The following is a 14,782-nucleotide window of genomic DNA, read 5'->3' as shown; positions in this document are numbered from 1 at the left end:
GGCTGCAGCTGTTCCCCTGCCCTGTCTGGTTGTCAGATAAGTCCTTTGTGGACGGCTCACACACGGAGAGTGTATCACTCTGTCATGAAGTGGTCACTACTATCAGTTAATCATGATTCACCTCCTAAAATACACAGATGACTGTAGTAAACATGTCACACCTGAACACAGAGTGGAGTACTGAGACTAATAGAACTCGAATTTGATTTAAAGTTGTGTTTTTCTTCTTGAACTCTTTTGGACCCTATAGAGAGGAAAGATTAAATGACATAAGAGGATCATGGGTTATTTCTGTTTGGTCATTTAACAATGTTACAAATCACTATGGTGACAAGGCCCACAGTAGTGTTTGCTCTATGACAGCTGTGTGAGCTCCCTGATCTGGCCAGCCTGAATTCTTCTCAGAGTGGCTGTTTGTCTATATTTAGAGGGTCATGGTTATATTGAAGCCACTGCAGACCTGGCTGCCTATAGTTCTCTGTCTTCACCAGCAAGAACACTATCATTCAGGTCCCTGCTTCCAGCCAGTCCCTGAAGAATGGATCCCCAGGGTTTGAGAGAAGACCTGCGTCTGTTTCAGACCACTCTGCTGCAGGATGGACTCAAAGAGCTCCTGAATGAGAATAAGTTGATCGACTGTGTTCTTAAAGCTGGAGATAGAAGCATCCCCTGCCATCGCCTCATTCTGGCAGCTTGTAGCCCTCATTTCCGGGAGCTTTTTTTCTCAGCTGACGGCAAGGAAGTGGACCAAAAAGAGGTTGTTCTTGAGAACCTGGATCCCAACATTCTGGAGGGGATTGTAAACTACATGTACTCAGCAGAGATTGACATCAATGACAACAACGTGCAGGATATTTTGGCTGTTTCCAATCGCTTCCAGATCCCGTCAGTGTTCACAGTTTGTGTGAATTATCTCCAGAAGAGACTCTCAAAGACAAACTGCCTCGCCATCTACAGGCTGGGTTTGATGCTGAACTGCATCAGGTTGGCAGTGGCGGCCCGGGATTGCATCGCAGATCACTTTGAAACCATAACCAAGGGTGAGGATTACTTAGAGCTTGCTCCACCTGAAGTCTTTGCCATCATTGGAGCTGATGCTCTGAATGTGGAGAAAGAGGAAGTGGTTTTTGAGGCTCTCATGAAGTGGATCAGGAAGGACAAGGAGAAGCGTGCAAAATCTTTGGAGGAGGCCTTTGAGTGCATCCGTTTCCGTTTGCTGCCAGAGAAGTACTTCAAGGAGAAGGTGGAGAAGGATGAGCTGATCAAAGCCAATCCTGAGCTCCAGAAAAAAATCAAAGAGATAAAGGATGCCTTCGCAGGGAAGCTGCCAGAGAAGAAGAAGGGGAAAGATGATGAGGAAGGAGAGGAGGGGAAGTTGCCAGGTTTTCTGAATGATAACCGCAGATATGGCATGTATGCCAAAGACATGGTGCTGATGATCAGTGACACAGCAGCTGTGGCCTACGATGCCCAGGAGAATGAGTGTTTCCTGGCTGCGATGGCAGAGCAGATCCCCCGCAACCACGTCAGCCTGGTGTCAAAGAAGAACAATCTGTATGTGTTGGGCGGACTGTTTGTGGACGAGGAGGACAAGGAGAACCCTCTGCAGTGTTACCTCTACCAGGTAAAGAAACGTCATTTGTGGTGCAAACATACAGATCCAAACATCAACCATGCTTATTTATTCTTCTGAATATGTTTTTCAGTTGGACAGTCTGGGTTCTGATTGGATTGCTCTGCCCCCAATGCCCTCCCCACGCTGCTTGTTTGGGATGGGAGAATTTGAAAACCTCATCTTTGCTGTAGCAGGAAAAGATTTACAGTCCAATGAGTCTCATGACTCTGTTCTGTGCTACGACACCGAGTAAGTTCAGATGTGTGAATCTTATCAAAGCTGTGTGTGTGAATGTGACACTCTAATTAACTTTACACACCCTTTTTATAGAAAAATGAAGTGGTCTGACACCAAAAAGTTGCCTCTAAAAGTCCACGGCCACTGTGTGGTCTCTGAGAACGGGCTGGTGTACTGCATTGGGGGAAAAACAGATGACAAGTAAGACTAAAATCTGCAAGTAAGACTGTGTTTTACAAGATCAAAATATTATTTTTAACTCATCTTCTTTTGGTTTGTTGATAAAGTAAATCGACCAATAAGATGTTTGCATACAACCACAAGAGGTCAGAGTGGAAGGAGGTGGCTTCAATGAAGACCCCCAGGTCCATGTTCAGCGCGGTTATTCACAAGGGGAAGATTATAGTGGCAGGTGGAGTGAACGAAGAAGGCCTCACTGCGGCATGTGAAGCCTACGACTTTGGAACCAATAAGTGAGAACTCTTTACTCTCTATGAGAGATCCTGTTTGAAACCAGTTCTTGAAATCCTAAATGCTAAGTGGATCTCGTTGCAGGTGGTCACCGTTCACAGAGTTTCCTCAGGAGAGGAGTTCAGTGAACCTGGTGAGCAGTGGAGGGCTGCTGTACGCTGTGGGAGGTTTTGCCATGGTGGAGAATGAGAACAAAGAGTGTGCTCCCAGTGAAATCATCGACATTTGGCAGTATGTGTTCAATTCTGTTTGACTTCAGCCAATACCCTCTTAAAATTCTACTTCTATATTAACACAGTCTCTTTCCATTTCCCCAGGTATGAGGATGACAAGAAACAGTGGACCGGCATGATTCGGGAGATGAGATACGCAGCCGGAGCTTCCTGTGTGTCTATGAGGCTGAACGCAGCCAAAATGCCCAAACTGTAACAGCCCAGAGACTTTTAGTTCACTTTTGTAGTAAAGAATAAAATGTACATGCTTCTTTCTATTAACATACCACAAAAATGTCACTGAGTGTTTCAATAAACTAGATCTTTGTTTTGGTTGATTTTCTTCGTCATTAGTCCTTTAAAATGAGCTGTGGCTCTTTGGACCAAACATGATTGCTGATTTGAGTAAACTGAAAAAAACATTTAATGAGAGTTTCATGGCTGTTTATCGATGAAGGTTTGCATGAGACAAGAATGCTTGATGTGTTTGATAATTAACAGTTTTGCAAACCATTAAATTCTGTTTTTAACAACATTTATAACAGGGGCCTACATTTTTCTCTAACAGGGATTGTACTGTTTTGGCTCTTAAATCAAAAGGAATTAATAAAAATAGGAACTGCAAATTTATATTTTATTTAAAAAAATCATTTCCATACAAAAGCACACAAAACAAAACCTTATTCAACATGAATGAGGTAGATTCATGTCAGCCTAAGGAACACTTGTTGAAACGTTTCTTCAGATATTTTAGTGTTTTGTCCTTTAAATTGTCAAGTCCAGTGCTGAATGTAACATCCCTCATGGTTTAATAAATAAGGCTTTTAAGGAGGGAGCTTTCCAAATATTTTCTTCTTCAAATATTTCTTCCAAGCATCCTGCGTTGACAGCTCCATAGAGTTCCACTCAAAGTGGGGAATCTGTGGAATATAAACACAGATTTAATAAAGATTGGTTTACCCCAGTGTGGATGAACATGACAACAATGAATATCAGAAAATGTTTTCTGACCTGGACAACACGGTACCCCAGGATTTCAAGGTGTCGTTTCTTCATCAATGCTTCTCCTTTCATATGGTGAAGATTCTTGCAGAAAGACTTTGAATCAAGAAATTCCACAGCGACTCTGCAAAGACGAGCAAAAGTAAAGCTAATCAAAGATATTTCACATATATGGAGTCTGATTATCCACGTTTTGAAGCCGCCTCTTACCGCTGAGCTCCAGACGGCAGCCCAGCCATACTGCTCTCCAGTGAGTTTGACTCCCAGTGACCCTTTCCTCTGTCTGGGATCTGCAGAGTTCTTGGCTCGCTGTACGGGAGCGGGTGCAAGTTTTTGTCCAGAATGCATTCAAAGTCTGAAAACCCAAAAAAATGGGGACAGTCGCAAAATACACTCTCGTACTAAAAAACATTCTCTTTTACAAGACTACATTCCTCATTTTAGTGCTTAGTCCAGCCCTGCTCAACTTTGTCTCACTTTAACCAAGAGAAGAGATCAGACAATAATTACTGTTCATAATATGCATAAATGTGCAAAAACTGAAAGATAGTTTCTTCTCTTGTAAGATCTGAGTTGGGATGAGAAATAAAAATTAAATTAAATTACAAAAAAAAAAAAAGATAAAATTTTAGTGTGCCTTAAACTTGCATTTGGGTCTCAAAAATTGACATTTTTCCCCTAAAGCTGACTTGATACGAAGACAGATTATTCTGTGAGGATCCAAAATTTTTGAAAAATATAAACATGCACTAATTTAAATAGTTTATATATTTCTCTACTAAGTCTTTATACTGATTGGCATCCAACTATTTCATTACCATTGGCTACTTGGTTTGAAAATGTTATTTAGTTCTCGTAACTGTAAATAAAAGTGATGAATTATGATCATATTGGTTGATTGGTTTAAACAGCTATAAAATCAGTCACTTTGTAACACCCCTATTTAATAAATTGATAGAAAATAACACAGTGTACCCACCTATGGTGTAATAGTATGGCGTGACCACTGCTCCTCGGACAAAGTTTATTCCTCCAAGAACTTCACTCAGCATTTTGTGGATTTGCTGTTGGGCTGGACTGAGGTTGGTGTGCCCTGAAAAACATTTAAACAAGAATATTACGTTAAAAACAGCATTCTGAATTGAAAACCTGCTAAATTAAGATAATAACTTCCTCATTTTTTACCTTTCCTTTGTAACTGCTGGCAGTAGCGCTCATGAAACCAGGGCACCTGAAATTCTGGACACTCCAGACAAGCGGCACGATTGAGCTCCATTAGACGCAGTCTGGTCCTCATGTTCAGAGAATCAGGCACGGCTACAGAAAGTAAAAACAATATTAACACTGCTCTCATTCATTTTGCTATAGCTTGTGTCGAACATGTTCTGAGCACATTGTAGCCAGATAGGCGTACTTTCTAGTTGAGCATCCAGCTTTCCCAAGAAGTCTACGTTAAAGATTCTTTGGATGAATTCCTCAGGAAAAATGTCAGCCAAAGCAAAAAGGTAGGTCAGGAAGACCAGCATATGTGGGTCAAGGCAACCTGAAACACAAAGGGATGGGTAAGAGACAGCTTACACTGGTGGAAAAAGTCATACTGATTGATTCACTGACCAATACGAGGAGTGACATGCTGAATACATGCATCATACAGCTCGTCTGCTTTCACAGAGTCATAGTTGAGCACACCAAAAGGTAGCAAGGTGGGGTACATGAAAGACGGGTGAATCTAAAAAAAAAAAATAGAGAAATTTATTGGATCTGAGTTCAGTTATTAAAGATGTTCTAATGTCTGTCACAGCACCTTTTCGATGTCCTGAAGGGCCACACTGGCGATCTGGTCCATTAAAGGAGGGATCAAGTGATTTAACTTGACCACAAAGGTAGCTAGCTCAGGCACATTTTTCCAGTTTATCTGATCCATCATCCTCTGGAGAACTATTATCGTCTCCTCCAACAGAATCTCTTCAAACCATTCCCCTGAAAGATACTTGAGCTCCTCCAGCAACAGGTCGAGTCGGTTGGCCGTCTGCAGCCTCTCAGTCCCACAGCGGTTCAGTGCCTGCAGCAGGCGGACGAAGTTGCTTGGAGTGTTGTGGTGATGGGAGGGGTCGAACCGCACCCACTTGGCCACAGCAACAGCTATGGCGTTCAGGTCGCTCAGGCTGCACTGTGGCAGCATCCCCTCCATCCGGGAGATGACGCCAGCATCAAGTCGTGGGGTGGGCATCAAGGAGAGGACACGGATCAGCATGGTGACTTCGCAAGGATAGACGCTGCTTTGCAAAAAGCTGAAGGACAAAATTTTTCTCTTTAAACTTTTTCAATCTCAATGTCAATATAAGTTGAACAATTTAAAAAATGAACTCACTTTATCAAATTGGTTCTTAGTTTGGTGAAGAGCTCGGGGTTCTGGTATTGCAAGATGAGGAGGCTTTGAGTGATTCTGGACAATTCCACAGGCTTATAGACATGGAGGTTTTTTTGGATTATTGATGCAATTCTGCAAATTAAAAAAAAAAATTAAATTCATGTGAGAGGAAATCTTTAACACTGAAATTAGTTGCAGTATTTCAATAATAACTTGTATATTTATGAGAAAAAATGTTGTACATTCACAAAAAAATAAAGTTGTCAACTTGGTAGAACTGAGTTGCAAAAAAAAGAAAGAGGTCAAAACAACAGGCTATGAAAAATCTATCCCAGAAGTAAAACATATGGACACATCACGGGAGCAGCTGGTTAATCTGCACAAAAATGAGTCGAACATATCACTCACTTTGAATCATAGCAGAAGAAAATGTAAAAAAAAAAAGTAAAAAGTTATAAAAACCTCAAAGAAGCTTGAAATAATCCAAAAGTTGTAGGATGTGAACTTACTTGCTGAATAGGCTAAGATTCCTGCTATTCACCTCCTCCAGAGTTTCAGCTATAGCCACAGCCTGCAACGGGGTAAACTCGTCGGCCAATAGGAGCGCAGAGTTCTCCAGTCTAATGAGGATGTAACACACATTTGAGACTTGTAAGATTGAAGTGTTCAGTGTGTTGGGTTTCGTAAATTGGATCATAAATGATCAAAACTGATACAGACCTTTCCCTGATCTCCTGATTGGCCATTGGAGCCAGAGATGCAAACACTCTGGAGAAAGTGTAAGGGTCTGGGCAGGAGTCCATCACATCTATTAGTCTTTGTTTCAAAGCCAGCCTGAGGTCGCAGTTGTTGAAGTGTATGGACTGATACAGCCCCAGGATGACATTGACACTCTCTATGTCCAGATTTTGAATGTTTTGCATGAAAATTTTGTTGCACTTCTCCAGCAGAGGCCGGTTGGGGTGTCTTGTGTTGCGTAGGTACTGCACTACTCTCCTCGGGTTGTTATAATTTGAAGGATCTGCATCATCCAGCAGACGGTCTATCCTTGTAATGAAGGCATTGTGAAGTCGGGGAGACACCAGGTAGGACAAACTCACCATCAGTGTGGTCAGGACCCTGGGAAAACACAGCCCAGTGGTTCACACACAACATCAAATTCTTTAATTTGAAGGGCTTTAATTATGCTTTTCTATACACTCACCTAGCATCATCAATAGACGACAACCTCTGATCCACGATATGAACGATGTGACCCATCAGAGGGCTGTGATAAAGTTGTAGATCATTCAGACAGACTGCGAACTTGGAAAGAGATGACAACTCTAATCTGCAACATGTATTATTAAGGAATAATTTGATTAGTATTCAAAATGACAAACAAAATATTAAAACAGTCATCAAAACATGAATAAACATTGACAAGTTTTATCTTCTCTGATGTACAAATCCTCTGATTTCTCTTTGGTTAATGTAATTTTATATTCACTTCCGGTTTGCAACTTTTATAGCATTTATTATACCCTATTCATTATTTATTACGTCAAAATTGATTGATTAAAGTAATCAGAGTAATACGGTATTACCTGTCAATCCTGAGCCATGCTTCTGAAATTATCTGTTGAATAAGAGAGTCATGTGGATCCACACCCAATCTAAAGATGTTGACAATAACATGAACATGAACAACATGAAAGCCTTTCAATAAATTTCAACTACGTGTTTTTTCTACCTTAACATACCTCATGAATCTGTAAAGCATGTCGACCAACTTAGAATCCTCCATAAGAGCAATTTTGTTCTCTGCTAAAACTCGGAGAGTCAAAAACTGTGGATTGTTTTTGATGAGACTAACAGTTCTCAGGAGCTCTGGTTTTTCCCTCTGAATCTCCCACAGCATCCCCACAGCCTGGCTAACATGGTCCACCGTCAGCTTTGCCTTGTTCTTTCCCACAACATCAAACACCTGGTCTTCGGCAGAGCAAACCTGCAGCTGCTCCAGAACCTGGTCTCTGTTCACTGTCCCTATATGAAAAAGCCTCCGAAGAGAGGAATTGACACACCGGAGTCGAAACATCCTCCATTCACCATTCAGCTCAATATCGATCCAACAGGTACCCTCGGGCTGATGACATACTATTACGTCCAAAAAAAAATCAAATCAAATCAATTCAACATCTGGTGCAACATTGTGACCTGTATCAAAAGAGAAAAAAACAAACATAACTTTTACCACAATGCCCTGTTAAGCTCTGGGTTCAACCTCTTGCTCATGCAAAGCGACAACACTAGAATTATGGCATAAATGACCTTAGTTTGGTGTGCTGACCCCTGGTTTCATCTCTCGAAGAGCTCCCCTCAAAAATTCCCAGTGACATCCATATGGTGCACCACTACATTGGAGTTAGCTATCAGTTGCTACACTCAGATTGCTAACACGAGATTCACGTGGAAGTAGAAACAATCATCCTAATTGATCGACAATCCCAGATTAGCCCCACTAACTGGATTTGTAGCTTTATTTGTGTCGTTCAAAGAGATTCAAACACTGTTTGCCTGACACAAATGGAATAATGTCATTAAAATCCACGGCTCAAAGTCAAAATTAACCACGGCGTGTGCTATAACATTTCACTTCCGTAGTCACTAGTCACGTGTCAGTAAAGAATGTTCCGGCTATCAGAGCCGACTCTTTATAGTGAATAACCGGCTCCTTGTTGGAGCTGCTTTTTTCTTCCTCTTTTTTTCTGTTAGAACTAATCTCATCTGTTTTGTTGTACTGGAAATAGTTTAAAGTTCACAAGTAAATGTCGCCTTAATTTCGGTAATGAATTGATTTAGGCAATAAAAATCAGAGGTGCTACTTGGGAGCCGAACGAACCGTGTCGCTTGAAAGAGCCTAAATTCTCGGTAGTTACTGACATAATGTCACGTGGAACGTTCAAACCTGGATTTTGCCTTTCGGGCAGCAAATACTCCATACGTAATATCACCAAAGCTCTTTGAAGGGGATTATTGCAAATACACTCTACCACTTAGTACCACATTAACGAATTCTAATCATATCTTAATGTCCCAAAGTGAAAAATATACAAGGACTGTAAATTACAAGGACGATGCATTGGGCAGCTATTTCCCGTGAAACCGAAAGAAATTTGGAACTTAATCTCCATGCTTTGTCAACTAATCCCATCGCACAATTTGTTTGTTATCAGGGTTACAGAATTTTCAGGCCGACCAGTAAATAAATAGTAATATACGATTTTAAAGACGCATCTATAAACGGAGTGAGTCGTACCTGACAGGAAATATTCAGGGTATAATTCCCTCTGCTTCACAACTGGCGCACGCGTCTGGAAATACATTGACGTCCCCGCCGCGCCATCTTTGGAAAACAGTGAGTCCAACACTGAATGAAACTTCATTTTCGTCGTTTGTAAGGACCCTTCCCTGCATGGAGTAACATAATCATATATCCAGGTGATACTATTGTGCAGTTGCGTTATTTGAGTAATTTTATTTTTAATTTTTTCTTTAAATCGCATGGTTTTGTTGTGAAGTATGTCGTCTTTCGTGGCTAGTATGCTAACACTAGGCCTAACTTTAGATGCTCTGAATGACCGTGCGCCAGTCTTAGACCCTAATGACAGAAATGTAAACTAATAATTATGTGTGTGAGTATTTTGTATTTGTAAAATTAAATTGTTGCTCTTGGCTGCTGCTCTGCGGGTTAACTGAATCCCATTTAGCCGTTACTGTGGAGCCAATGCTAGCTTTCGAGTTACCAACAAACGCGGTGCAGCTAACCTAATTTTTCAATACCCACTCGCTGTTTTCACCGCGATTTTCCTTGGTTTGTAGTATTTAAATGGACAATCGACTTATGATTTCCGTTGGCTATCAAGCAAAACAGCTGCTCAGACCCGGTTGTCTTGCAGGGAGTGCCTGATAGCAAATCACACATTTATAATCTTTCATGTGTCACTTGTGTTCCTCGTCCACAGGTGTTTGATCAGTAAAGGTGATCATGGGTATCAAGGTTCAGCGTCCACGGTGCTTCTTTGATATCGGAATCAATAATGTGCTTGGTAAGAAAACAACCTTAGTGTGTGCTGTATCTGATTGTAGTGCACCAAAGGGAATTTTCATGATGCATTGATATTTTATCTTCATAGTTGGCAGAGTTGTTGTGGAACTGTTCGCAGACATCTGTCCCAAAACATGTGAAAACTTCAGATGCCTCTGCACGGGTAAATATTGGATCATCTCTAAATGATTATGACTGAAAGGTTTAACTGCTAAGCATAAGTTGATGTTGGTATGCACTGTGGTTTCATTTAGGTGAGAAAGGCATTGGGAAAGGAACCCAAAAACCTCTATACTACAAAGGATGTCTATTTCATCGAGTTGTCAAAGATTTCATGATTCAAGGAGGAGACTTTAGTGAAGGTAAGTTGCACAAAATAAAGAGTGGTGTGCTAAATTAAGGCCATGTCCACACGTAGCTGGATATTTTTAAAAATTGTATATATTTTTACACGTTGATGCCTGTCATTCACATGAAACTCCAGCTTTATGTCACTAAAACAACGTTTTTTGAAAACTATGGCCAAAGTGAAGATTTTTGAAAACTCTGGTTTCATGTGGACGCAGGTAAATGGTTCTCAAACATCACAGGGGTCACTCTGATTGGCTGGCATGGGTTTTATGTCTGGAAAACACTGCCAAATATGCCACTGCCAGCGGCACTTATTTGAGGATTTGCATGCTGCCTGAGGACTTTTTAAAAAAAATTATTTATTTGCACATGTAAAAGAACATAATTAGAAATATTAACATCAATTATTTGTGCAGGTGAGATTCAGAAACCCTGTAATCATAGTATACAACTTAAATGATACAGCAAGACAAAGAAACAACAATAACAATGCATATAAATGGAAGAAAGCATTTTCAAAAACGAACAAGGGGAGATATTCGTTTTTGAAAATACCTGGCTACATGTGGACATGGCCTAAAAAAGCATGTAGGATCCAAATATCAGCACCTAAAGAAGATTGTGATACAGAGCATTAAGCTGTTGCTTTTTACTGACACATTCATTCCATTCTTTTCTTACACAGGTAATGGAAGAGGAGGTGAATCCATCTATGGAGGCTTTTTTGAAGGTAAAGAGGCCACTGTCAGAGCTGTCAGTTCTTATCCAAACCGACGTTGGCTTCAAGATGGCAGTACAATCTTCTCATTTTCCCCCAGATGAAAGCTTTGCCATTAAGCACAACAAGGAATACCTGCTGTCTATGGCCAACAGGGGCAAAGACACTAACGGATCACAGTTTTTCATGTAAGCACAGTCTATTGACACTAATTTTCGATGCAACTCTCTAACAGTAAACTCTACAGCCAAACAAATTATTTACCTGTTTTTTTGTCTGTCTTTTGTGGCCTGCTGTCACACTTTAGAACGACAAAGCCCTCACCTCATCTGGATGGGTAAGTCTGATTCAAACACTTGTTCATTCCACAATGTTTTGCTTCACAAATATCAAGTTCTGTAACTAAAGCTCAAAATGTCTTTTGATCCTCAGTGTCCATGTGGTTTTTGGTCATGTGATCTCCGGCCAAGAGGTGGTTCAAACCATGGAGAGCCAGAAAACAGACCCAAATAGCCGACCGTATGCTGATGTGAAGGTGTTAAACTGTGGAGAGCTCATCCCCAAATCAAAAGGTCTGTTTGCCAGAAGCCTTTTTTGTACTTTGATAATGAATTTAAGCCAGCAGATATATATATTTTTTTATTTTATAGGTCAGTGCTCCTAAACAAATTTTAATTCTTTGCAGCTAAAAAAGAGGAGAAAAAGAAGGAGCGAGCCTCCTCCAGCTCCAGCAGCAGCTCCAGTGACTCTGACAGCTCATCAAAATCATCCTCTGATTCTGAAGAGTCTGAGAAAGAATCCAAGAAGAAAAAGAAAAAGGCTAAAAAGCTCAAAAAGAAACAGAAAAAGAAGGAGAAGAAAAAGTAAATAAGTTATTCTCATTTTTCTTTGTGCAGTTCAACAGTTTGTTTAGTTTTTGTTCATACTCTGAAATGCTTCTTCAGATCCGAGGTTGAAAGTGTTGAAGAAAAAGAACAAGAAGATTTGGTCACGTCCACCGTACGTCCTGAAGAAATTCCCCCCATTCCAGAGAACCGCTTCCTCATGAGGAGGAGTCCACAGGCAGTCCAGAAGGAGCCTGAAAAGAATGACAGAAAGAGAGAAGACAGACCAAGAGAGAGGTCAGTCTGCTGGAACAACAGCTTCATTTGCTGAACATCCAAAAACAAAATCACCATGTATTAATTTTAGTGCCTTGATCCTCTTTTCTTTTCAGTGCTGGAATATCTTACAGTTCTCAGTCAGCATATAACAGACGACTGGTGATGACTCGATCTGGGAGGAAGATCAAAGGCAGGGGTCCAAGGGTAGGTCCACTGCACCGATAAGGAGAGCCCAGCAGAGATGTTGTTCAGTTGTTCATGTTTCACTGACAGCTGCATGTCTCCTTTGTGCTGGTGAAGGCTGTGACGTTTAGTTTCACCAGTTATAAAGAATTGATTTGTGACATTGAGAGTCTGAGGCACCAAAATAACTGGTTTGCCATTTCTCCAATCCAGCGTTATCGCACTCCTTCACGCTCTCGTTCACGGTCCAGAGATCGTTTCCGGCGCAGTGAGACTCCTCCCCACTGGCGTCAGGAGATGCACCGTCAGAGAATGAGGGCAGTCACCGGGGAGCGCTGGATTAAGGGTGACAGGTAAACACCTCCCTTTTACTATTTTTACTGAATGTCAATCCAACGTTTAATCTGACCTTTGTCTTCTTTTGTGAAAAACGTGTTTTGCTGTGTGTTCATTTTGACAGAGGTGACATGAATGAAGCAAAGGATGATGATGCCAAAGCTCCAACAAGAGAGAGACGTTCGTCCAACACTAAACATGAAAACACAGCTGAGAGTAAAAAAGACAAAAAAAGTCGCTCACATAGGTCCAAAAGTAAAGATGGGGATGCTGCTGAGAAGGAAGAGAAACCAAGCAAACACAAGTCAAAGAAAAGAGACAAATCTCAGAGTCGCAGTAAAAGCCGAGAAAAGAGCAAGAGGTCCAGAAGCAGAGAGAAAAGCAACAAGCATAAAAGTGATGACAGAAAAGGTCGCTCTAGGAGCAGAGACCGGAGTGCTACTAAGAAAGACAAGGAGCCAGATTCTGATCAGAGTAGAGATCGAGAGAAGGGTCATGAGTCTGAGAAAAAGAATAAGGAGGATGACAAAGGAAGGAATAGGGATAGAACCAGGACAAAGTCAAAAAGCAAAGAGAGATCAACTACAAAAGATAGGCACAGGTCTGGGAGCAGGACCAAGGATAGAAGTCGACGTGCAGCTTCGAGAGACAAGGACGAAAAACGAGACAAAGAAAAGACCAGAGAGCGTAGCAGAAGTCAGGAAAAGAGGCACAACAGTGAAAAAGAGAATAAGAGGCGGGGATCATCCAAGGACAAGGACCGCCGGACAAGTAGTCCAGACAGGAGCAAGACCAGAGACTCACACAGAAGCAGACGCTCCAGAAGCAGGAGCAATAAGAGAGACCACAGCAAAGACCGCTCATCTCATAGAAGAAACAGAGACAGAGAGACCTCAAACAGGAGGAGAAGACGTAGCAGCAGCTCTGACAGCGATAGAGACGAGAAAAGGAAGAGCAGAAAGAGCCCAGAGGCCAAAAGAGGAAGAGGGAGAAGCAAATCCAGATCAAGAGGCAGAAAAAGTCCAGCTAAGTCCAAACCTGATAGTACGAAAGGTAAAGGGAACAGAAACGACAGCAAGAGGAATAAATCCAGTTCCAGCTCCAGCTCCAGCTCTGACAGCGACTGAATCTGTTCCAACATCCTGAAAAAATATGAAAGTTTGACAGTCTTTCCTTATTTTAAACCCATTACACATTTAAAATGTAGCTCCAGCTCTCCCTCCGGAAAGGCTCTTTAATCACATCTCTCATTCAGTTCTAAATATTCAGCTACAGTGCTTCATATAAGCTCTAAACTGTAAAGATAAAATCCCATTCCCACTTCCTGTATTTTCTCTTCTGCATCTCATGATCTTTGGATGGAAGATGTGTATTCAGTGGATCTCTGATGGAGAGCTGAAGCTGCTGAGTTATGACTAATTAAGATCCAGTTTGTACTGTAAAAGGGATGGAAAACAAAAAGGTGGATATTCTTTTACTTGTTTGGAGGAAGGTAGGTTGAAGGATTTTTTAAATTTGGATCCTTTAGTAAATTATATTTTCTCTGCCATAGCTTCACTCTGACTGTTCATCAAAAGCAAATTTAAGAGAAAACTTTTCATGTCATTTCTCTGCCCTGGGGACAGCCTCTCCTGAATTTTCTGGTCGGTATTTCGGATGAAGAATCTCTGATGTAGAAAGATATTTCTGTCCAGTTATATTTTTTTTAACCCTATTTTGAGTGACATTGTGGCATTTCTTGCATGCTTCTCCTGGTCATTGTTGAATGGACAACATTTTTTTATTTGTAAATCCATATTTTACTGTGAGCTATTTGTTAATCAATTTTGAGATACCTCTGGCTTGTTATTTTGAATGAAAATTACAATGTCATGCTGTCATTACAACATGAAAAAGTCAGTTTGTGTGAATTGTTTTATTTGTAAGCTGGTTGAGAGATGGACTCAAACGAGTACAGAATGAATTATTCGGCTGGACTTTGAGTTTAATTAAATTTGTTTTAAACTCTAAAAATACTCCTCAAACACAACCTACTGTTTGCATTTCTAACATGCAGAGCAAAATGGTTAAATACAAATTTACTGTCCACCATAGTG

The 14,782-nt window shown here is 41.0% G+C and overlaps 3 protein-coding genes across 5 annotated transcripts; 2 read left to right on the top strand and 1 right to left on the bottom strand.

The window, feature by feature from the left end:
• Positions 1-538: 538 nt before the first annotated feature.
• On the top strand, positions 539-3,076 carry klhl41a (kelch-like family member 41a). The gene is made up of 6 exons (XM_074695006.1): positions 539-1,624; positions 1,707-1,864; positions 1,946-2,053; positions 2,140-2,325; positions 2,408-2,554; positions 2,641-3,076. The coding sequence occupies exons 1-6, from the start codon at positions 539-541 to the stop codon at positions 2,750-2,752; spliced, it is 1,797 nt and encodes a 598-aa protein (XP_074551107.1). The 3' UTR covers positions 2,753-3,076.
• A 108-nt stretch (positions 3,077-3,184) lies between these two features.
• On the bottom strand, positions 3,185-9,255 carry fastkd1 (FAST kinase domains 1). 2 transcript variants are annotated; one of them, XM_074694323.1, is made up of 15 exons: positions 9,207-9,255; positions 7,651-8,104; positions 7,495-7,563; positions 7,113-7,238; positions 6,629-7,027; positions 6,418-6,528; positions 5,909-6,040; positions 5,342-5,828; positions 5,152-5,266; positions 4,952-5,080; positions 4,723-4,854; positions 4,517-4,630; positions 3,748-3,892; positions 3,547-3,661; positions 3,185-3,455 (listed from the first exon to the last, which is right to left on the bottom strand). In XM_074694323.1, the coding sequence occupies exons 2-15, from the start codon at positions 7,983-7,985 to the stop codon at positions 3,360-3,362; spliced, it is 2,505 nt and encodes an 834-aa protein (XP_074550424.1). In that variant the 5' UTR covers positions 7,986-8,104; positions 9,207-9,255; the 3' UTR covers positions 3,185-3,359. The 2 variants fall into 2 exon arrangements, with proteins under 2 accessions (XP_074550424.1, XP_074550423.1); XM_074694322.1 differs by lacking the exon at positions 9,207-9,255 and adding an exon at positions 8,219-8,788.
• ppig (peptidylprolyl isomerase G (cyclophilin G)) lies at positions 8,945-14,771 on the top strand. 2 transcript variants are annotated; one of them, XM_074694325.1, is made up of 13 exons: positions 8,945-9,305; positions 9,913-9,996; positions 10,084-10,158; positions 10,250-10,357; positions 11,032-11,076; positions 11,165-11,252; positions 11,372-11,401; positions 11,497-11,636; positions 11,750-11,927; positions 12,009-12,185; positions 12,281-12,371; positions 12,564-12,703; positions 12,811-14,771. In XM_074694325.1, the coding sequence occupies exons 2-13, from the start codon at positions 9,936-9,938 to the stop codon at positions 13,811-13,813; spliced, it is 2,136 nt and encodes a 711-aa protein (XP_074550426.1). In that variant the 5' UTR covers positions 8,945-9,305; positions 9,913-9,935; the 3' UTR covers positions 13,814-14,771. The 2 variants fall into 2 exon arrangements, with proteins under 2 accessions (XP_074550426.1, XP_074550425.1); XM_074694324.1 differs by having other exon boundaries at positions 8,945-9,388.
• Positions 14,772-14,782: the final 11 nt, after the last annotated feature.

Source organism: Halichoeres trimaculatus, unplaced genomic scaffold (genome assembly GCF_033239565.1).
Source record: "Halichoeres trimaculatus isolate MK-OKI-2021-1 unplaced genomic scaffold, fHalTri1.1 fHalTri1_scaffold_19, whole genome shotgun sequence".
In the NCBI taxonomy this organism is placed as follows: Eukaryota; Metazoa; Chordata; class Actinopteri; order Labriformes; family Labridae; genus Halichoeres; species Halichoeres trimaculatus.
The sequence above is the reverse complement of the archived record's forward strand: the minus strand, read 5'-3'. Positions and strand labels throughout refer to the sequence as shown.

Coding starts and splice junctions, on each gene's coding strand:
- fastkd1 (XM_074694323.1), bottom strand. CDS start 7,985: ATGTTTCGACTCCGGTGTGTCAATTCCTCTCTTCGGAGGCTTTTTCAT. Junction 5,829..5,908: donor CTAAGAACCAATTTGATAAA/GTGAGTTCATTT, acceptor TTTGTCCTTCAG/CTTTTTGCAAAGCAGCGTCT. Junction 3,893..4,516: donor GCCATACTATTACACCATAG/GTGGGTACACTG, acceptor TTGGGTTTTCAG/ACTTTGAATGCATTCTGGAC.
- klhl41a (XM_074695006.1), top strand. CDS start 539: ATGGATCCCCAGGGTTTGAGAGAAGACCTGCGTCTGTTTCAGACCACT. Junction 1,625..1,706: donor TGCAGTGTTACCTCTACCAG/GTAAAGAAACGT, acceptor TATGTTTTTCAG/TTGGACAGTCTGGGTTCTGA. Junction 2,555..2,640: donor GAAATCATCGACATTTGGCA/GTATGTGTTCAA, acceptor CCATTTCCCCAG/GTATGAGGATGACAAGAAAC.
- ppig (XM_074694325.1), top strand. CDS start 9,936: ATGGGTATCAAGGTTCAGCGTCCACGGTGCTTCTTTGATATCGGAATC. Junction 10,358..11,031: donor AGGAGGAGACTTTAGTGAAG/GTAAGTTGCACA, acceptor TTTCTTACACAG/GTAATGGAAGAGGAGGTGAA. Junction 12,186..12,280: donor GAAGACAGACCAAGAGAGAG/GTCAGTCTGCTG, acceptor TTTTCTTTTCAG/TGCTGGAATATCTTACAGTT.